Raw genomic sequence first — 22,542 nt, 5'->3', positions numbered from 1 at the left:
AGACTGTAATTTAGGGTGCTTGAGAAAACCAAAACACAGATTTCAAAATCAACAAAACAGTTTATGACATACAGATTAGTATTGCTTATTTGTTTTTGTTAGTCAGAAATGTTTAAGGTGAAAATGAGCGGACACAGAAGTTTAGCACTAATTTATAAACTCTTTAATTTAAAAAAAGAAAGGACATAAAAATGTTGCAATGCAGATACCAGTGTTCATGTAATGAGTGTAAAGATAAAATGACTCGAAAAGCGCTCAGAGCTCCGCGGAGCAGCTCAGTCTCCCTATATTGTGATTTACACCAAACATAATGGCCCTTCATTTATTTTATTTATTTTTTAGAATCCTTAACCATGAAAACATATGGATATTGTACAGGACCGACAGATAAGGCTAACATGCATTAAATGCATAAAGGTAATACATGATACAGTCATCAAGAAAAGCAATAAGCTTTTACTTTCCCTGACGGGTTTTGTTGTGTATGATGGTCTATAATATATGTTGATATGATAAGCCTTCTCTGCTCTTTGGTGCTTTGCCATTCTTGCCAGTTCTGCTCTTCGTCCTCATATTGCAATGTTAATCCTTATGACATTCTTTCTTAAATGGCGTTTTGACAGCATCATTCATAATGTAGTGGAATTATTTTTGCATAGTGAGGCGTAAGCCAAAAGTAAATATCTTGTTTGTCTAGATATTTATCAATTCAGTAATTTTATTCATTTTTGTCATTATCTTTAAATACTTAATGGGTTAAATTAATGATTTCTTTATTTATTGTTTGCAATTTACTCGTTTTGTCCAGCAAGCATGTGCCCATTTTCACAGGAAATATATGATAATCTTTTTATCCTGAAAATAAAGTTACACATGTATTAGTGCATGTATTGAATGTCTGATTCATAAAATTGAAAACTTCATCTGTCTCACTGTGTGATCATTAATACAGTACAGAGCAAGATTATTTTTACTTTATGTATATGAATGAATGCAACATATTTATTTTGAATAAGTTGAAAATGTGTAAGTATAGGCCAAAATAAATTACCCATAAAAATTTTTAAATAGTTTGGGATGTAGAATAGATAATGCATCCAAGTGGCACGGGTGGATTAGCTGCCCCATTGATTATATTACAGTTCTGAAACCAACATAATAATGTCCAATGATGAGTATCTCTTGTAATTTACTGTATAATCACAACAACCTCTGTTTTTAATTCAAAAATCAAATAAAGATAGCCATTAAAATTAATAAGGAACAAACTGTTGGTTGTTATTGTTTTCGTGAAAACTATCAAACAAATGTCTGAATAATCTCGGTGGTGTTTTAAAATCTCGCGATACTTCAGAAAGGCCTTTTTTTTGTGACCGGAAGTGAAGTCCTCGCCAGTCTCGCGCTCGGGGGCGGAATTAGCCGACTGTCATCACAGAACTCTTGTTTTGCTATTTTAAAGGCTAATTTTTAGGCTAATTACTGTGTGCTCATATAGCTAATACACATAGCAACTTAAGCATTGAATCGTAAAAACTTAGTATAACTTTCTATTCCGGTACCATTTTTGCTGTAATGGTTAGCTGTTTTTGATTTGCATCGCGTTACAAAGCTAGCATGCTAACATGGACAAGCTATGAAGCTATCGTTATTTTGTAGCATCGATAGCAGCTAGCCGTAGCTATAAAACCAAACTCTATCGTCAATAAAATAACTTTATATAAACAGTTAACACCGGTGTTAGTGTCACGCTGGATGACTGATGGCGTTAACCATGGACTTCCCTACAGATGAGTGGCCCTGAGAGGATAATTCAGCCGGATGAGTTAGCAACAATGTCCTGTAAATCAACCAAAGTGGCTCCGAGTGTTGACTTCGACCACAGTTGCTCCGACAGCGTGGAATATTTGACACTCAACTTCGGCCCTTTTGAGACTGTTCACCGCTGGAGGAGACTTCCTCCGTGCGATGAGTTCGTTGGTGCAAGGTAACGTGTCAGCTGATGAACGGAGTTAGGTGCGGTTGTGTCCGACTGACTCCGATTACATCTGCGTTATTTGCGTGGTTTGGATTAACTTTGAGCTTGAGTTGCTCCATTCAGGCGCAGTAAACACACCGTTGTGGCATACAGGGATGCCATTTACGTGTTTGGGGGAGACAATGGGTGAGTAGGACAGTTTTTCTATTCCTGATTGTACCTCATGCCTTTATATATATATATTTTTGTCACCCGACAGGAAGAACATGCTGAATGACTTGCTTCGCTTTGATGTGAAGGACTGCTCATGGTGTCGGTAAGATTACAACAATTATAGCATAAATAAACAAAGAAATATTGATTGTGTAAAATGATTAGTGTGATATCATTACAGAGCCTTCACCACTGGAACACCGCCTGCTCCCAGATATCACCATTCGGCTGTTGTCTATGGAAGCAGCATGTTTGTTTTTGGTAACTTTGTAGAGCTTGTGATCTTTATAGTTGCATTAAATCTTCTTTTTTTCCCTGCATGTTTTAAATGCAACTGATGTTGATTCTACAATGAATGGCTTAATGTGTTTCCAGGGGGCTACACTGGTGATATCTACTCTAACTCAAACCTGAAAAACAAAAATGATCTTTTTGAGTACAAGTTTGCAACAGGACAGTGGACTGAATGGAAAGTGGAGGGCAGGTAATTCATTTTTTACAGCGTATCTACTTTGGCAGAAGCATTTTTTTTTTTACAAGCAATTTAAAATTCAGTGGTGTTTATTTTGGATTTTAAAAATAAGAATTTTTCAATTGAAACATAATTTTTGTTTTTACTTTGAGTGAGTTTAAGTAAAACAAACATTTATATTTATTATAAACTTAATATATATTGATGAAATTATTTCTGATTCAATACTAATAAATGTACTGTTACATATAATTAATAATAATTATATGTATTATTAATACTAATAATAAGTGGCCATTACAATGCTGTATTTGTCTCTGTCAGCTTGCCAGTGGCTAGATCTGCACATGGGGCCACAGTCTACAGTGATAAACTATGGATATTCGCCGGTTATGATGGAAATGCTCGGTGTGTTTGATTTTTAATATCTATTTACTTGCCATGAATGAATGTTTTTGCATGTAATATATGATACTTTCCTCATGTGCAGGTTGAATGACATGTGGACCATCAGTCTGCAAGATCGAGAACATGCATGTTGGGAGGAGGCCAGTTCGAGCGATTTCATCATACTATGACACGAATAACATTGAGAATAGAACACGCTCCAACTGTGTATTTCACATGCTAACCTTTTTTTTCCCCTTTTTGTCCATCAGATCGATCAGAGTGGTGAGATTCCTCCATCTTGCTGTAACTTCCCTGTAGCTGTGTGCAGAGACAAGATGTTTGTGTTTTCTGGTCAGAGTGGAGCCAAGATCACCAACAATCTCTTCCAATTTGAATTCCAGGGTCACATGTGAGTCCGAAGACTCGTGTTAGTCACTCACTCTGTAGTTGTCAAAATTGCATGGTAAATTGCATCCATTGTCTCAGGTGGACACGCATTCCAACCGAGCACCTATTGCGGGGCTCCCCTCCTCCTCCTCAGAGACGTTACGGTCACACTATGGTTGCCTTCGATCGCCATTTGTATGTATTTGGAGGTGCTGCTGATAACACTCTCCCTAATGAACTGCATTGCTACGATGTGGACTCTCAGTCCTGGGAGGTGATCCATCCCAGTATGGACAGTGAGGTATGAAACTAATAGATTTACACACAAGTGTGTCAATAAAACAAGGAAGAGGTTCAATCATATAAGTGTGTTTTTGTTTTTTGAAGTATAAAACTAAAGCATGTTCAAAGGCCACATTTTCCTTTGTCCCTCTGCTCAGATGCCCAGTGGGAGACTCTTTCATGCTGCTGCTGTGATCCAAGATGCCATGTACATCTTTGGTGGGACTGTGGACAACAATGTGCGCAGTGGAGAAATGTATAGGTTCCAGGTTGGTAACAAATATATTTGTGTTGAAATATATATTAAAAAAAATATCAAAAGACCTCGGATCATTTGGAAACCGAGATATAAAAATCCTTTATCTAAAGAAAACATGATCATTGGGCCATAAAGCATATTTGGAAAGTAGTAGTTAATAATTATGTTCTGCTTAACTACCATTTCCTAATATATAAAATGTTACATGTGTAGTAACATAATTTTCTCCTGCTCAGTTCTCCTGCTACCCACAATGCACTCTCCACGAGGACTATGGCAAACTGTGGGAGAATCGTCAGTTCTGTGATGTGGAGTTTGTTCTGGGTGAGGTGGGTGTGCAAGGTGACGTTCGCGTGATCAAACGAATGTGATTTCACCGGTCTGACCTTTGTTGTGTTCTTTACAGCGAGAGGAGAGAGTTTTGGGCCATATTGCCATTGTGACGGCAAGATGTCAGTGGCTGCGGAAGAAGATTCTGCAAGCTTCGGATAGGCAGCGACAGGTAGGGCACAAGCTCTCTTCAGTTCCCCTGAGAGAAGGGATCCTTATACCCCTGAAACATCATGCACAGACGTGCACATACAAATGATGTTGATCATAAAATTCTTAAATGATCTCGACTCAGATTTCACAGTACTGATGGAATGTCTTCCCACAGAGCATCCTCAGCTTTGAAAGCTAATCAAAGTGTTCCATGGTAAAGTGTCATATAATCTGTGTGCAGAAGACCAAGCTGGAGAGCAACGAGGAAAGTGATGAAGGGGCGGCTGGAGGCCCGAAGAAAACCCCTCCAGGCTGCAGGCCATCAGGCAGACAGCCAATGCTGGAGGTGTTCATCAGGGCAGCGGAGGCCCAGCCATTTGAAGTTTTAATGCAGTTCCTCTACACAGACAAAATCCAGTACCCACGCAGAGGTACCGCCCCCTCAGGTTTTAGAGTGTAACTGCAGAAGTCCCAGACAAAGCGGCAACTCTTTCTTTTCTTCTTTTCTTGTGTCTGAAGGTCATGTTCAAGATGTTCTTCTGATCATGGATGTGTACAAACTGGCCCTTAGTTTTAAGCTTTCCCGCCTGGAGCAGCTGTGTGTGCAGTACATTGAGGCGTCTGTCGACCTACAGAACGTTCTCAGTGTTTGTGAAAATGCCAACAAGCTCCAACTGGACCAGCTCAAGGTAGCTCTGGATAAATGTAGGAGACACGTTTAACACCAGTTTCAAATCTAATCTTTACTGCCCTCGAGTGGTTGAAGTGAGATTTGCACTTTGTGTTACCGGGAAAATAAATAATCATTCATCCCTGCATTCACATTAACGAGTGATTTCCTCCTCTAGGAACATTGCCTTAATTTTGTGGTGAAGGAGTCACACTTCAACCAGGTGATCATGACGAAGGAGTTCGAATGTCTTTCCACTCCGCTGATTGTGGAGATCGTGCGCCGGAAGCAGCAGCCGCCTCCCAGGTTTTATTCAGACCAGCCCGTGGACATCGGGACCTCCCTGGTCCAGGACATGAAGGCCTACCTGGAGGGAGGCGGCCTGGAGTTCTGCGACATTGTCCTGCTGTTGGATGGACACCCACGACCTGCTCATAAAGCTATACTGGCAGCCCGGTCCAGGTAGAGACAGCGCCGACCGGGTTTATGATGTGCTTTTTCTATATTTTGTTAGTTAACCTTTGATCAAAAGGTAAAGAGACTCATTCACCCTGCTGGTACAGGTCTAGCTCTCATTGTCAAATGAGTTTTAGACATTTTTGGAATCTGCCTGCCGAATGGGGACATGATGCAGCCTTTATTTATTACGGTTCATCGTGGCTTTGCGATGTTTGTCACTTTGTAACATTTCTGGTTTTTGCTCCGCAGTTACTTCGAGGCTATGTTTCGCTCCTTCATGCCCGAGGACGGTCAGGTTAACATCTCTATCGGTGAGATGGTTCCAAGCAAGCAAGCGTTTGAGTCCATGCTGCGTTACATCTACTACGGTGACGTCAATATGCCTCCGGAGGATTCTCTGTATCCTTTAATTCCGAATTTTACAACCTGTCTTTCTCAGGCCCGGTGCGCTACCGTGGCAACAGTGAAAACATCTTTGAAACTTTCTGTGCAAATTTAATGAAATGAAGCTGATTGATACTGAAGATACAAAGAAGTGTTTTTCATTTTACATAGTATTTGAAAAGTATCAAAGTATGGATAGTTAAAATTGACTCCATAGCTGGTCAAAGTACACAATAATTTGTTTTTAGGGAAAATCTAAATTTCTCCAGCAAATGGAGCGCGATGAGAGTAACGTTTTTTTGTTCCGCTTCCTTGACCCCCCCCTGATAAACAGCTATCTGTTCGCTGCACCGTATTATTATGGGTTTTCCAACAACAGACTGCAGGCGTACTGTAAGCAGAATCTCGAGATGAACGTCACTGTGGAGAACGTTCTGCAGGTATTTATGGATTCACCAGTGGGTGACCAAATTCATCAGTTCTTCCTACACGTGAAAACATTTTGTGCCGTGCCACATGGATCACGAAGTCACTCACTTCCACTTTAACGCTTCTCTACTTTCAGATTCTGGAGGCGGCTGATAAGACCCAGGCTCTGGATATGAAGAGGCATTGCCTGCACATTATTGTCCACCAGTTCATTAAGGTGGGTGGGCTCGTAACTGGAGCCCTGGGGTTTTGCTGCCCACTCACTGCAGCTGAGATAACCCCGTAAAGAGGAGATTGTTTACAGCATGACCGGCTGTACGAGCACGTGATCGCGTAATGTTGGGGGGGGGGGGTCAAAGTGCCGCACTGATTATTCATTGTTTTTCAAATGCACGGTGGAGCACTCCATTCTCACCCTCCTTCACCGGCGCTTGCTTTAAGAGTTTCCGTTCAGCTTCTTTTTGTTTGTCTTCATTTAGCGTGCACGAGCAATCGAGTCCAGCGTCTTCCTCCTTTTGTCTGTTTGATTCTTTGTCTTCATATTTTGCAGTTTTCAATTATTTGTTTTCTTGCCCTCCCAAAGGTATCCGAGCTACCGAACCTGCGTTCTCTCAGCCAGCTGCTGCTTTTGGACATCATCGAGTCTCTAGCGTCACACATATCAGACAAACAGCGCGCTGACTTGGGTGCTGACATTTAGGGTGGCAGCAAAGAGCCAGGTTCTTTTCTCCTTTCTTAGGAGCCATTCATCGCTGTTCCACCTACTTCTAGTCATTCCCCTCATCCCCAACACGCATCCTTTTATTTCTGCATGTGCAGACCCCTTTTAGTAAAACGTTCTCAAATTGTCTTCATCTCTCTGAATCTGAAAGAGTCGTGAAAGCTGTGAGAAAAAAAAACATGATTCTAGCTTGGGTCACAATTATTGCTCTAAAAACACATCCTCTTGATATTTAGTGTGTCATTTATTTATTTTCATTAGCCAGAAGAAAATGTATTATTCTTCTAAATCTGTTTACTTCATCTCGTGTCACATCTTTGTCAAAGTGCGTCTGGATTTAAATGTAAGGAATCAAAATCATGTGACGATAATCGCGTGTGTTATAAAGTTATTGTTGGTTCTTTTCATTGGGACACATCTTTGTTATCACCTCTTACCATTAAACGGCTCTGCATCAGTACAATAGAGCAATGTGTATTAGTGATATCAGTATACTGTTATTACACTTTCATGTATTTAAGCCTTAATAAATGTTTTTGGGGAAACTGTTCACGTTGCATGTTATTACCGTAGTTAACTAGAAGAACACTCAGGAGAGTGAATTAATCTGCTGAGGCCAGAGCGGTAAAACAATCAAAGTTCTGACAAACCTGTCATGAAAATGGATGCTTTAAGAATGCTGTTGAAAGAAGTGGGGGAATAAAGGATCCACTTCGACCTGGATCACCTCTGAAGTTCAGTGTCTCAAGTTTTGGTTCAACATTCCCAACAAATGTCATGAAATTCAAGAAATTGCAAAAAACCTTTCATTCCTGAATAAGGGAAGATTTGACTCCATTTCATGTGGATCCTGATGTGACCAACTTGTTTAAAAGCCTATGCAGTAGATCAGTCATCATCCATGCTTTGTGATACTCACAATAATTATAATATATATATATTAATAGTTATAATATATTAATATAATTTTACACAGATCTTCCTCTTAACTAAAGCCACTGTAACTTGAAGACTGAAAAAGCTGGAGGTTCATGTCTTGACCTTTGAATGGATTAGCCTTGTCGTTCAGAGTTTTAAGTATCCGTAGATCCGTGGACGATAAGGGCAGACAATGCGCTTTAGTTTGGGAATGAATTCCTTCAGCCTCTGAGATTCTGAACTCATTTTTTTATTTGCTCAAGTGAGTAAAATTAACCTGTAATGGGTTTCTCTTCTGTTGCATAAACTGTTTCGTCTTATCTCTTTTTATATCTTTAAAACATATTTGAAAATTTTTCTAGTTGTCAAGTCAACCCTTAACAATCAAACTATGAAAAGCATTCTAGAATAAAACAGGCAGATTGTGAGACGATGCATTTTTGGAACTTTCCTTTAAGATGGAAGAAACGATCAACGTCAATTTTGAGGCGTTGGATTGAATTTTCTGCTGCTAGTCGCGCTGCCTGTTGGCGTCCTTTGGACTTGAAGCCTGTTTGCGTTGAACAAAAAGTTCTATTCATAGTCCAGATACTTGAGACATGTAGCGCATCCAAAGCTCCTCCTTTCCATTTCCTCAGAGCTTAAATGTCTAAGCAGAACGAAGGCAAAGTCTGCAAAGTATTTTTTGTCAAGTCTTTGTGATTCTGTAACACTGAACGCTTCCTCTTTTATTGCGCATACCAAGTCCAAGTTGTCTCATTTATTTAAGTCCACTTAATCCCTCTGGACATATCTGGTTTCATCTCAAATAAAAGAGATCATTATCCACCGTGATAATAATGAATGTTGAAACCAAACAATATGTCTGTTGTCGTTCCACCGTCCTGGATAATCTGCCACTTCACAGGAAGTGGGCTGGCCGGGTTGGTCCTGCTCCCTCAGTAGGCGGGACGGGCCACAGAGCCGTTCTAGGTCTGAAACCTGTCGCGCAGACCTGCAGACTAGATTCAGGAGTCCCAGAGCGGCAGATGCGGAATATGGTTTTCCTGACAGCCAAAGTCATGCAAAGGACGGCGCTCTTTGTGACATTTGGGGGCTTGGTCACTTCTCTCGTCACCACCTTCCTTCCATTCTGGAAAACAATGAACTCTGACCTAAACGAAGTGGAGAACTGGTTCTCTGGCCTGTGGCACACCTGTCTCTACACCGAGGAGGTGGGAATGCAGTGTAAGGCCTACGAGTCTGTCATGGGACTCCCACTGGACCTCCAGATCTCCAGGGTGCTCATGCTGGTGTCCATATGCACGGGAGGCGTGGCTCTGCTGGCCATCGTCCCGGGACTGCAGGGCGTGGAGATGTGCGCGGGGCAGCCCGGCCTGAAGAGAAGGCTCCTCATCCTCGGCGGCGTGCTGTCCTGGGTGTCGGGCCTCGCCACTCTGACTCCTGTCTCTATCGTAGCTTACACGACTGTGGTGGAATTCTGGAACCAAGGTCTCCCTGACGCCGTGCCACGCTGGGAGTACGGAGAGGCGATGTTTTCTGGATGGTTTGGAGGTTTGGCTCTCGTTGTCGGAGGGACCCTCGTCTTCGTAGCTGTATGCATGGGGGACTTTGACCAGAGGCCACCGAGCGTGTCCAACAGCCCCCAGTTGAAGCACAGGACCAAAAACTACCTGAAGACAGAGGTGTTGTAGGTGGCTTGTGATCAAATGTGTGCACATTAGAAGCTTCTTATGGGGCCGTGCCAGATTGTAGTATTGGGGCTCTATTTATGTGATATCACCAAGAATAAAATCTTTTTATGGACGTAAGATAACAACGATATGATTGTTTCTGCAATCTGAACGTGCAGGAAAATGTCTCAACACTAGTGGCGCACCGGGTCGCTGCGCTCAATGCCCGAGCAGAAGCGAACAGTTGCATTCCAGTGCCGCAGCTCCTCTGGGTTGAATTTCACTCTGGGGAGGGGACTTGGCACCACCAAGCTCCTCTCAGTCCTCTTCTCCGGTTTGTTGCCGTACATTTATTTTTTTTGTCCGTTTTTATTAGATATTACAAAGAAAATCGCAAAATGATATAAAACAAAACTAGAGATACGTAATAAGACGTGATAATAGATAATGCATTGTGTCTATTGTAGCAAAACTTAATTGTGTATAACACACACATTTGCTGATTGAACACTGATTAGATCCAAACCGTCCCTTTGTATCCACCCTAATAACAGCTGACATTAATACTCTGGCAGACTACGACTTCATATTTTAACTGATTCATTCGCTTGGAATCTCGCTGCTTTGGATGCAGCAGCTATCTCTGGCCCCTGCAAGAGAGAGCTCTAAATTCAATTAAACTAAGTGACGGGTAAAGCAGACCCTCCCCACCCCTGAACAGAGCCTATACGGTCATACATGTGCACGAGCACACGTGGAGAGTAACACAAGCGACACTGAAGCTCTCAACAAGCTGTAAGAAAGCAGGGCAAGTCTTCTGAGTCAAAATCTTTATTTGCACACAAATTTGCATTCGCTCATTTCTTTTCATGCTTTTCATCATGAGGTTGTGGCAATGATATTATTTAAAGGGGAAGAATTCAAATCATCCAACAGTGGACCTGCAAGGAATGGACATGGGACACTTCCCATGTCCATTCTTTTTTATTCTGCCCTACTCTGAAGTCCGAAATTCAGATTCACCTGCCTCTGCATGAACTGAAAGGAGAAGCAAGAGCTGATTTTAGCATCCATGTAAAGAGTAGTTTTATGTAGTCTGGCAATTTGTATTGATCATAGTTGTCAGGATGGTCAGCATTAACAATAAGTGACACTCCTGCAGCTGATAATGCACGAAGCAACGCGATTAGCAGGTGGAGCAGAGGAGAGGTTTGATCAGGCTCAACTGGCGAGTCTGCTCTATGACATCTGACGGCAAGGCTGGAAGTGACTGACAGAAAGGAGAGAGAGAGAGAGAGAGATGTTTGGGAAACGGAGAGGAGTGCAAGTGAACAGTGAGAATTCCTGCTGTGTTAGCATCCCCTCAGCAACTCCATCAATACTGCATACAGCATGAGACACTGGCCAAGGTGCTCCGTGCTGCAACTGCAGGCTCTGCAACGGAAAGCAAGCAACTCCCACGACCGGTCAGTCCAGTCTGCTGCTGGAAGGGGGGCTCTGCAAGGGGGCAGAACAACACTCACAAACACCCACACTCTCACAATCACACACACTCACTAGAGCCTCTGCTGCACCAAGAGGCAGGCGAAGACGGCCGTGGAGGTTTGCAGAGGGAAACACAGATTGGGACTACTCCAGCGGACAGAGCCCCCCCCCCCACTGAAGGGAACAGGACTGAGGAGACTCGTGATGACATGCTCCGCAGGGGGAAGCTGAGCTGGGACTCTCACAGGGTCTGAGTACACCTGCTCCACACACACACACACACACACACACACACACGCAGGTGAGATTGTTTGTTCCTTTTACAGCCAGGCAGAAACAGCTCATGTTGGTTGTGTTTCTGTGATGTTCTTTAAGTGATCATTTCCTCCGGCTCATTTCAGCGCTATATATCTGTACTCAAAAGGCGTGGAAACTGTTTGCTCTCTGGTCAAAAAGGGAAACGCCAGCTCGTCCCTGGATGATCACGGATTCTAGTCCAGCATATGAAACTGAATGATGTGTAGACACACACCTACGAGCATTTAACAGTGCATCAGGAACGCACTGATTTAGTTGGACACCGTTTCTACTAGTCGTGAAAGCATTGTGTGAATGTGTGTGTGTGTGTGTGTGCGTGTGTGTGCTGAGGATTTGGTCAATAGTGGAATTGTAAAATGAAAGCACAGCTCCCTTCGGGGGGGGGGTGTACACCCCTCTGTAAACCACGATTCTGGTTTTCCATGACATCACGGAGAGGTTATCACTCAAAGCAGCAGCTAAATGACCTTATGGAAATTGTCGGCGCCATTGTCAACCAGCTTTATGGACAAATACAATATATGGCATGTAAGGAGTCAAGTTTTTAAAGAGGAAGAATGAGGATTCAGGATATATGACTTTCTTTTCCTTTTGAGTGCCACAGTAATTATAGATATATAGTAGAGATTGTTATGAATGAATCAGCTCATAATATCTGATTGTGTCACCTACTAGAGCTTCTTAATAAGGATTGTGGTTGATCTACTCTTTATTCTTTTATAGTTAAGACACATAAGGCCTTGGAGTCAACAGAAGTCCACCGAAAGCTTCTTGGGATTTTCTAGGGCGTTCTGTTGACTCAATTGTTAAAGGTAACTTAAAAGAGCACCTCAAACATTTGTCTATTTTCCCTTCGTACGAGATCAAAACATGAGAGCACTTCACAGACTTTGAATGGTTCCTCAAGTCGATGGTCAACAAAGGAGATAATCTCTGAGAGGCGGGCTGGGTTACACGGGCAGGGTGATGACTCCCCTGACCCTTATCTTATTTCACAAAGCAGTAAAACGTGCAACTTTATGAAGCGCCGATCAAATATTTAAAGTGCGGCTCTCGCTTTTTTTTATCAGCTGAGGATCTTAGAGCCCCTAATCTTTAACTAAAGGTTAACATGCCTGTTAAACAAGTGCGTGAATAGTAACAGGGCCCACCGGTTTGCTGGAGGTGAAAGAGTCAAGGAACCATCGGATCTTCCTTTTGTTCAGCTGCTGCTGCAGGTGTGGTGTTGAGGAATGCTGCAAAGTGACCCTTAGTGAACATCTACTGATGCATGTGGCTGTTACAGCCTCTGTTGCCCTGCTGCGGATGTTTTGTTGGCGAGGGTCTGGTTTGCTCCTGGCATGGAGGAGGGGCTCTTTCAAGAAAGGTAATGTTGCTTTCGAATGACCAAACTCACATCATGCGTGCGGCTTGTCAGGACAAAGATGGGACAAACGTGATGGATGTGACCGCGTGAGAGCGCAGCAACTTTGCTGTTCAACATTCTTTTTGCCCCCCCCCACAGGCCTGTTTACAGATTGGCCTCCCCACCACCAGCTGGGAACGGCATTTTTCTAATTCTCCCCGTGACATTCCGGTAACAGGTCTTACATTTGTAGGGAAGTGAGTGAAAATGACAGCTTGTTTGCAGGCAGGATTATGAGCACTGCTCGCAGACAGGCCCAACAGTGCGAGAGCGGGCTCTGCGTCATATGTTGTGAGGAACAAATCTGCTTAGCCGACTTTAGTTTTGCACAAAATATCTTGGAACTTTCTGGAACTGCAGGATGGCGGCTCTTTGTGATCATGTTTGCTGCTCATCAACACGGCACATGAAGAAAAGAGGCTGCCTGTGAGCGAGAGATGACCTTAATGGTATTTAAAGATGATGTGTGTCTTTAGTGGAAATGCCAGCAGCTCGTTAACATAAAGTGAAATCCAACAACAGGCGAAAATATTTTGCAATTGCTGATTTCATTCTTGACAGTGGGTTTATGCTTCATAACGTTATCATGCCTGGAAAGCATGAATCAACTAAAACTGACAAATAACTGTAGTGGAAAGGAAACATTGTAAAAGACAACAAAAATAATGAATATATCCAAGTAAAAGTACTTTATATTTATGCTTAATTAGGCTATAATACTTGAGCACTAATAACTCTACTTAGTTACTTTCACCTACTGCAAACAAATTCATTATTAGGCCCTTCAAAGTAACGCAATCTGAGCAGCAAAGTGGTCAGAGGAGATCTTTCCATTTCTCTTTTCCTCGGCAGCGCTCCATTCAACACTCCACACTTTTTTGGGGGGAAGTTCACGGACATTAAGATGTGCTCAGAATATCAAGCAGCCCGTTGGGTTGTGGCTCAGAAGGATGATCTGGGGACGGATTGCACCAAGTTGCACGATACACCTGCCATCCTGAGTCTTGCTCAGATTCAGAGTGAGGCCGTGGGTAACTTCTTACTGTGTGTGTGTGTGTGGGTGAAATACCAGCGCTGGAAGAAATGTGAGACAAACGTGGAAACACAAAATGAAGGGGGGGGGGGATTTTAAAACTCAAGGGGCCCCTGCTTCCCTTAAAGTGAGATGAGAAAGTTAAGAGGTCTCGGAGTGCTGTTAATATTTAACGGTTTCCATGCAATATGCATGAACAAAGGTAACAGCGTGTGTGGAAATGTTCCTAATTAACACAATTGCTTTTTACGAGCACTAATATGTTACTTGGACACACACACACAGAAAATCTGGTTTGCTTCGCGAGGCAGTCTAATCCCGACTCAACAGCAGACACTTTTTGTGACACAATTTATGAAACGCAAACACAGTCAGGGACTCTGACTGATAAGAAGCACACAAGACCATAAATAAAGACGCACAGGGGTCACACTCATAGTTTCTCCTGTTTGAAAGATATCCTTAATGAAATGGTTACTTTTCTCATGTCAGACTTTATGTTCTTCACACATGCTGTCGCTCTCTCTGTCCATGCAGATTATGTTGAAGAGCTGACGCGAGCCATGGCTAGCCAAAACCTGCAGGTTCTCATACACACAGGTCTGTGTCATTGCTACCTCCCGGCCAAGCAGCCCAGTCAGAGGATCTGACCCCCACCCCCGACTCCCTCGGTGTCCCTTAATCCTGGGCCCATCATGGGAGGATGCTTCTCAAAACCAAAACCAGGTGACCCACATGCGTCCATATCTCGGTCAGAAACAGCAGATGTGTCTAAAGCCATCTTACAAACATATTAGAAATATCTTCTTGAATTTTGGACAATACAGTCAATAATGATTGAAATCTTCATCGAAATAATCACAGCCATCATGCTTCATGGAATGAAAATGTTGCTTTGCGTTTAAATTGTGTTCAATGCGTTGCATAATGTGGAGGCGATGTGAGGAAAATGAGCAACAAATAATTAAAGAGTCTTCAAACTGTCGGCCATGGAGGACTAATGAGGAAATAAACACTTCCTAATTAGGTCATGGCGCAACCTCCAGTGACTAACAATCCATGACAACTCACTTAACAGGGATTTGTCCTGGGAAATGTCTCAGACAAATTATAATTTATATTTTATAAATTCAAATAATCCTGAATAACTAATTACTAAAATTTCCGTTGTATTGATTATTAGCGTCTAAAATGTGTTTTATTTTGAAAAACGACCGGATTTTCTCCAACGTAAGACTCCAGCCTGTGAATTTTCTTTACTAAAAAAAACACAGCTGTAAATTAATTAAAAACAAACGTCTTTGGAGAGCTTCTCTGCTGAGGGGAAAAGTCAAGCTGAGGAGGAAGGAGAGGAGGAGGAAGGAGAGGTGCCGACTACCTCCAAGAAAAGAAAACTTCATCTTAACAGACAAACCAGGAGTCCTACTTAAAACACAGGTTTTATCTGACAGGCTTCGTTAACGAGGCCATGAAGGGTTCAAAACGGCTTCGGCACACAGAGACCAAGAACCCTGAAGTAAAAGACCCGAATGTGGAATTTATGAAAGAAAAAACAAACAAGGCCACGAAGGACAGACGCCATTATTGAGACCACAACTAATGGTGAGTAGATATTGGTACTGAGGATGCGCGTCATCCCTTCGTCCCTTCTTCTGTCACCCAACACAGAATGCACCGGATCCCAAAGCCCTTTCCCACAGGTGGTGGACTCACAGAGCGATGGCTCCGTAGTAGTCTTTCTTTTTTAGGGGGGGGGGGCGTGCCTGATTGAGCCACATTGTCCAAGGTCCAAACATCAAAAGCTCCCAGAAGTGGCCTTCAGAAGGCAGGACAGTTCCACAGCTCTCTCTTGTGGGTCTGGAATGCCCTCCTTATTCTGGCCCCTCCCACAAGGCCAGTTCGCCTTGAGACCCTACCAGGGGGCATGACCCCTGACAACACAGTTCCCAAGACCGTAGTGACACACCACAACAGCATTACGCTACAGAATCACCGTAACGTTTTCACGGCCATCAGAGGAAGCGCCGGCGTGACGGTTTCCCAGCAAACCTCTGCACATTCTCTTCGGCTGTGGAAAGCTTTCTTTTTCTTTCCTCCTGAACTTGTACGCACTTATTATGCTTTTTCCATTGATTTTTAATTAAGACTCACTCAGCGGGAGAGAATTCCGACCAGATTACTGTGTAGGAACCAGATGACCAGCACATTTTTTTCCAGCCAAACTGATAAAGCCTGCGACAGCATAAGAAGCAGTTACACAACCATTTGTGAATGTTCAGAAATATAAACGCAGCAGCCGTGCGTCGCGCGGCGTCAAAGGGAAACCGAGTGTCTCGTAACAGAAGAGAGAAAGATGCTGCTCTCTTGTTGTTGTTGTTGTTGTTGTCAGCTTCCTCAATGTTCTCTTTCAGAATAAACCAAAAATACTTTCTTTTATTTCCTTCTGTCAGTTTCAATTTGTATAAAGTTAATCTCTGAGAGGCCCATTGCTCAGGAATGATGAGCCAATGATGATTGCTACCATGATATATCTGCCACTATTCCAGAGTTCTATTTGAAAGCTTTATAGCATTTCTGATGTCGTGTTTAGCCTTGCGTCGTCATTCATTGTCTGAGACGGTCTTATCTGTGTTGTGCAGTTGAAGTTAAAGTGGAGCTCTCTCTCCTGGAAAAAGAAAAAGAGATGGACGGGCTGTCCCCTAACGGCAAAGCGAGTCCCTTTGCTGATTGCAGACCTAATGGGGCCCTGGGACACGGCTCGGACGACGACTCCAGCCCGTTCCCCCTCTACCACAAATCACGGGACTACGTGGAGGCCTCCGTCTGCCATGTTAAAGATCTGGAGAATGGACAGTAAGAAAATGAAATGCAAATTCTAAAAAATGTATAACACGATACAGCTAGCGCACACATACTCATGCACGTAGCGGTCCTGTTTACCACCGCCGCCAAGGAGATCATGTTTTTGCTGGTGTTTGTCTGTTTTTCTGACTGTTAACAAGATAACTCAGAAAAAGTTACAGACGGATCGTGATTACATTTTCAGGAAATATTGGGAATTTCATTTTACTACTACTACTACTGTACCTTCGGCTTGTCCCGTGAGGGGTCCCCACAGCAGATCAACGTTCTCCACTTCACCCTGTCCTTTGAATCGTCCTCCCCAACACCAGCCACTCTCATGTCCTCCCTCACTACCTCCATGTATCTTCTCCTGGGTCGACCTCTAGCCCTGTTCCCTGGCAGTTCCATCCTCAGCGTCCTTCGACCGATATAGTCCCTGTCTCTCCTCTGGACACGTCCAAACCATCGAAGTCTGTCCTCTCTGACCTTGTCTCCAAAACGTCTAACCTTCACTCTCCCTCTTATTGTCTCATTTCTAATCCTATCCAACCTGGTCACTCCCAAGGAGAACCTCAGCATCTTCATCTTCATCTCCGCCACTTCTAGCTCCGCCTCCTCTCTTTCCCTCAGAGACACCGTCTCTAAGCCGTCCATCATGGCTGGCCTCACCACTGTCTTGTAGACCTTTCCCTTCATCCTCGCTGACACTCTCCTCTCACATAGCGGTCAGAATGTCTTTTGAGTTTCCTTCCCCAGAAGGATTTAATTATAAAACCATTTTAAATGCACACTGACGTTTTAACGTGGGTGTGTTTAATGGCAGGATGCGGGAGGTTGACTTGGGAAGTGGCCGAGCTTTGTTGATCAAGGAACACGGAGAGTTCTCAGCTATGGGTCACAAGTGTCCTCACTACGGAGCACCACTGGTAAAAGGTGAGTCGAACATTATCAAATAACAAATATTATTACATTCAATTATTACTCTAATTGTTTGTTTTTTTCTCTATAAGGTGTGTTATCGAAGGGTCACGTGCGTTGTCCTTGGCATGGGGCGTGTTTCAACATTGCAACGGGAGATATTGAAGACTTCCCTGGGCTGGACTGCCTGCCCACCTTCCAGGTTACTTTTCTGTCTTTTAATCACGCACCTTATATTGTCTGTGGGTGTCATCAAAAGTGCACATCCCTCCCGTGTGTTGTTCCAGGTCAGAGTTGAAAAGGAGAAGGTCATCATTCGCGCAAACAAGCAGGTAACGAGGCAAAAGAATGCAGAGAATTTAGGCAGGAAAAGAGACGGCGTATTGATTTCAGATTGCTGCTGCTATTTCCAGGCCCTTCAGACACAAAAAAGGTCAAAGCCCATGGCCCGATGTTCAGCAGTCATCAACTCCAACGCAGGCTTCAGCCATGTTCTCATCGTTGGCTCAGGTCTGTGTGTTTTTGTCACGCTTTCTTAAATTGCACTTGATTGATTAAAAATTATTTTATGCCTCGTCAGGTCCAGCAGGTCTGGTTTGTGCAGAGACACTGAGGCAAGAGGGCTTTACAGACCGCATCGTTATGTGCACCATGGACAGACATCCTCCTTACGACAGGCCTAAGCTGAGTAAGGTTTGTACACAAACCCTGATCACGTGACCTGAGACAAAACCAAATGTAGTGGGATATTGTGCAACAGACTGCAAAGGTGCTCACTGATGTTCTGCCTTCGACTCTTAGTCCTTAGAGAGCACAGCAGAGCAGCTGCGGCTGCGATCCATGGAATTCCTGCAGGACCATGACATCGAACTGCTCACAGAGAAAGAGGTCAGAGAGGCGGCGACTTCAATATCTAAAGTGAAGAGTTGATTAAATGAATTTAGTTCAGGATCAGTATGGGAATCTGTTTGACCCTCTGGTGTTTGCTTTAGGCTGTGGCAGTAGATGTGAAAACACGATCCGTGACCTTTGAAGACGGTTTGAGGATGGAATACAGAAAACTCTTTATTGCTACAGGAAGCAAGTACGGACAAACGTTGATAATATGTGACAGTTAAATAGGAGATTTTATAGACTATTTAATGCCTGATCGCTTCCATCTCTTGATTGACAGACCCAAACTGTTGAACTACAAAGGCACGGATGTCAGGAATGTGTTTCAGCTCCGAACGCCTGAAGATGCCAACAGCATCGCAAGGCTGGCCAACAACAGGAACGCTGTGATTGTCGGAACATCGTTTGTTGGTGAGGACAAAAGATTTATGCAGCAAATCGATTCATCGATTTTTATGATAAATAATAATCAATTATTATCGACGATAGTTTTCATTTCAACAAGATACAACAGCAAACACCTCTTTAACTATATTCATAATATGTGTGATACACACAATATGATGTCATATATGTTTATACTGTATGTAATGGTATAGCAGCCACCGGGGCTTCTTTGTGTTTTAGTCCAGGAGTCTGAGATTTAAAGTAGATTATATGTACTGGTACTCGTTTTGATGTACATGAGTATTTTTAAGTGTTCAGAGCCGAGCTCTTGTTATTAACTTAAGTTTAACGGTACCTTTTAGGTGGTTTAGGGTGAACACTTGACTGTGGCGGTGATTTATCGGAATGATTTGGATTAACTACACCAGTGTGCACTGTTTACTTGTTGCACTGGCAGGAATGGAGTTGGCTGCAGCTCTGACTGACAAGGCTCACTCGGTCTCTGTCATCGGGATCGAGTCCGTCCCCTTCAAAAAAGCACTGGGGGAGAAAGTAGGGAAAGCCATAATGAAGGTAGAGACACGATCATCAAAACTCTCTATGGGAAGTAAAAAAAAGTCTTAATGTTAAAATGCACATCACTTTCTTTTTTCCTGGTTAACCCTCCAGTGCCCAACAGAGAATGTGAATAAGCCATGGTCACTGCCTCTGTTTGGTCTTTTCAGCTGTTTGAGGCAAACCGGGTGAAGTTCTACATGCTGAACGAGGTGTCAGAGATGATTGGCCATCATGGACAGGTACTCAGAAAGTGAGAGAAACAGCATGACATGATGCTCAGCAGCACCGTCCTCTCCGCCAAGACGAGGCAGATGAGAAACACAAGGATATTTAGCAGAATGAAGGCTTATTTGGAGACAATCATAACTATTACGAATGACTTTAGGTAGTACCCGAACTCAAAAAACAAATCTTCATTCTGTATTTAATAGCTAAAAGGAAAAATACAGGTGAACTCTCTTAAAGCATCACTATGGATTGGTAATTGGCCTGGATTTTGTTCTTCCCGTTGCACAGCTGAAAGAAGTGGTGCTGAAGAGCGGTAAAGTCCTGCGGGCAGATGTGTGTGTCATCGGAGCAGGTGATGTAAAATGTACCTTACAAATTAACCCCATTTACTTCAAGTAGAAGTAAATGGGGAAATTCTAGATTTTTTTTGTATCCTGACGGGTGTCGGGATGCCTCTCAAAATTTTATGGGATCTAAGTTGGACATCTTCAGATGATTTTTTTTAAATCAAGATACATCCAGCAGTTTTTATGTAATCCTGCTAAAAAACAACAGACAAACAAACGGCGTCAAATACATAACCTCCTTGGTATTGAGAAAAAAATAATGCCAAGTATTCTAATTAGATGATGAAACTCCCTCTTGAAGGCTTTATGAAATCTCTCTCCTGCAGGACGTGTTCCTGCAACAGGCTTCCTGAAACAGAGCGGCATCCACATGGACTCCAAGGGTTTCATCACAGTCAGCAAGGTAGATTAAAAAGCTTCTCCCTTCAGGTGTCTCCCTTTATTATTATTTTCATTTCCTCCTCTAAACGTTCCCCAGATGATGCAGACGAATGCTGATGGGGTCTTTGCTGGAGGAGATGTGGTGATCTTTCCTTTCCCGCCACGCAATAACAAGAAAGTTAACATCCCTCACTGGCAAATGGCTCATGTACATGGTGAGTGTGTTACTGCTCTGGATTTACATTTTACATCTGGTAGAATAAGCATGTAAATGCAGTTATGCTGTTATTTTTTTGACCTCACTGAAGGGAGGCTGGCGGCTCTCGGCATGATGGGCAGAGCTGCTGAGATGAAAACCGTGCCTTACTTCTGGTCAGCTATGTTTGGGAGGACCGTACGCTACGCAGGTGGGAGTCTGGCCTCAGATCTTATTTAAAAAAAAAACAGCAGATGTTTTCAAATTTACTTCTTGCACTGCCATCTAGCTGTAAAACAAGAAACGGGGTTTGTTTCTTTTCTTTTTCTGATGACAAACGCAAACATATTTGTGCGATGTGTTGTTGTTGTTAAAGGTTATGGTGATGGATTTGATGATGTCATTATACAAGGAGATCTAGATGAGCTGAGATTTGTGGGGTTTTACACTCGGTAAGATTTCTTTTATTATTATTTTTATCCATTTATAGAATATATATAAAGTTTTATTTTTGTTGTCTTTGCATTTATGGACTCATTTTAGCCTTAAATTGTGCCTCCTGGTGTGATTATTCATTCCTCCTTTGGTCCTCCTATAGGAGTGAGGAGGTGGTTGCTGTTGCCAGCATGAACTATGATCCTATTGTGTCCCGAGTGGCAGAGGTCTTAGGCTCCGGAAAGACGATTAAGAAACGTGACGTGGAGTAAGTCTCCTTCCCTGACTTAAATCTGGTCATGTTTACAATAGCTGTTATGTTCTGAAGTTTTCTTGGGTTTTACTGTGCTGTCAATCAATAATATTATTATTCAAGCATATCAAGTCATGGAGCTTGTGACTTTAATCAGATGAAAAGTATTACATGAGCCAAACCCGCTGGCTTATTGAAACTATGTGCCTCCAGGAATAAAACACTCCCACCAAGTTCCATGCAAATATGTATTGTAGTTATTGTGTAATCCTGTTAAAAACAAGCATATATAGCCTCCTTGGGATAGGTCACTAAATTGTATCATTACATAGCTGTTAGAAAGCCCATATTATAATAGCTGTAAATGTAATTAATGGTTAGGATTTATTTTAACCTACATATTAAATGTGAGTATGAAGAGACAGAAGATTTTCCAGCCATTTTTAACTGCTCACATTAAGCACCAGGAAAAGCTGTGTTTACAGTCAACAGATAATAAATAACAATTTAGGATAATAACATATTTATATTTTATCACAAATAAAGCTCATTGATTAATAAAATAATTGGAATTTCCTATTCTGATTGCACTAGCTTCAGTTTATATTGGCTTCTGTCGATATATGTAAATATGAAATTGTTCTTATTTTGTTAACATTTTCTTAGAATTTCTCTTCAATGTCTTAGAATGTTATTTTAATATTATTATTAAAGAGATGTCAAATTGGGGAGAAAAAAAGACTTTTACATTTTCTCCATTATTATTACATTTAGCGAATACTCCAAAAATAATAAAACACACATTCCTTTTTTTTTTTTTTTTTTACAGTTGCTCCTATACTGACTTTGTTGCGACTGCATGCATTTGTCTTCTTTGGCCTGATATGATGGCGAGTGTTAATCCTCATGTCTTTCATTTCTAATATTGCAAACTCAAAATTTGAAGGATGTTTGCACGGCTTGGCAAGTACGAATCAATATGAGCTTCTCCCCCCCCTCCCCCCCATCTCACTCATATTAATCATGTCCAGGCAGTTGTTAGCTATCGATGACAGAAATAAGAACGTGTCTGTTTTTTTTATTGGTTTGCAGGACTGGAGATATTTCTTGGTTGATTGACAAAGGGTCCTAATGGCTTCACGTCC

General features: G+C 42.5%; 3 protein-coding genes across 3 annotated transcripts; all 3 read left to right on the top strand.

Moving 5' to 3' along the window:
* Positions 1-1,832: 1,832 nt before the first annotated feature.
* On the top strand, positions 1,833-7,666 carry lztr1 (leucine zipper like post translational regulator 1). Its single transcript, XM_068761056.1, has 19 exons — positions 1,833-1,984; positions 2,099-2,161; positions 2,235-2,291; positions 2,370-2,449; positions 2,564-2,672; positions 2,985-3,068; positions 3,151-3,208; positions 3,320-3,459; positions 3,537-3,738; positions 3,878-3,988; positions 4,215-4,307; positions 4,385-4,480; positions 4,703-4,892; positions 4,981-5,150; positions 5,310-5,593; positions 5,840-5,989; positions 6,309-6,414; positions 6,540-6,620; positions 6,987-7,666. The coding sequence occupies exons 1-19, from the start codon at positions 1,833-1,835 to the stop codon at positions 7,101-7,103; spliced, it is 2,343 nt and encodes a 780-aa protein (XP_068617157.1). The 3' UTR covers positions 7,104-7,666.
* A 1,413-nt stretch (positions 7,667-9,079) lies between these two features.
* Positions 9,080-9,736, top strand: cldn26 (claudin 26). Its single transcript, XM_068738815.1, has one exon. It carries the CDS (start codon positions 9,080-9,082, stop codon positions 9,734-9,736), a length of 657 nt encoding a protein of 218 aa, XP_068594916.1.
* Positions 9,737-14,651: 4,915 nt separating this feature from the next.
* LOC137893070 (apoptosis-inducing factor 3) lies at positions 14,652-22,529 on the top strand. Its single transcript, XM_068738500.1, has 20 exons — positions 14,652-14,682; positions 16,596-16,809; positions 17,624-17,733; positions 17,811-17,920; positions 18,006-18,050; positions 18,132-18,228; positions 18,299-18,411; positions 18,520-18,606; positions 18,711-18,802; positions 18,893-19,023; positions 19,457-19,572; positions 19,725-19,796; positions 20,074-20,137; positions 20,459-20,535; positions 20,611-20,728; positions 20,822-20,920; positions 21,086-21,161; positions 21,308-21,412; positions 22,344-22,364; positions 22,490-22,529. The coding sequence occupies exons 1-20, from the start codon at positions 14,652-14,654 to the stop codon at positions 22,527-22,529; spliced, it is 1,818 nt and encodes a 605-aa protein (XP_068594601.1).
* Positions 22,530-22,542: the final 13 nt, after the last annotated feature.

This window comes from Brachionichthys hirsutus, chromosome 4 (genome assembly GCF_040956055.1).
Source record: "Brachionichthys hirsutus isolate HB-005 chromosome 4, CSIRO-AGI_Bhir_v1, whole genome shotgun sequence".
NCBI classification, from domain to species: domain Eukaryota; kingdom Metazoa; phylum Chordata; class Actinopteri; order Lophiiformes; family Brachionichthyidae; genus Brachionichthys; species Brachionichthys hirsutus.
The sequence above is the reverse complement of the archived record's forward strand: the minus strand, read 5'-3'. Positions and strand labels throughout refer to the sequence as shown.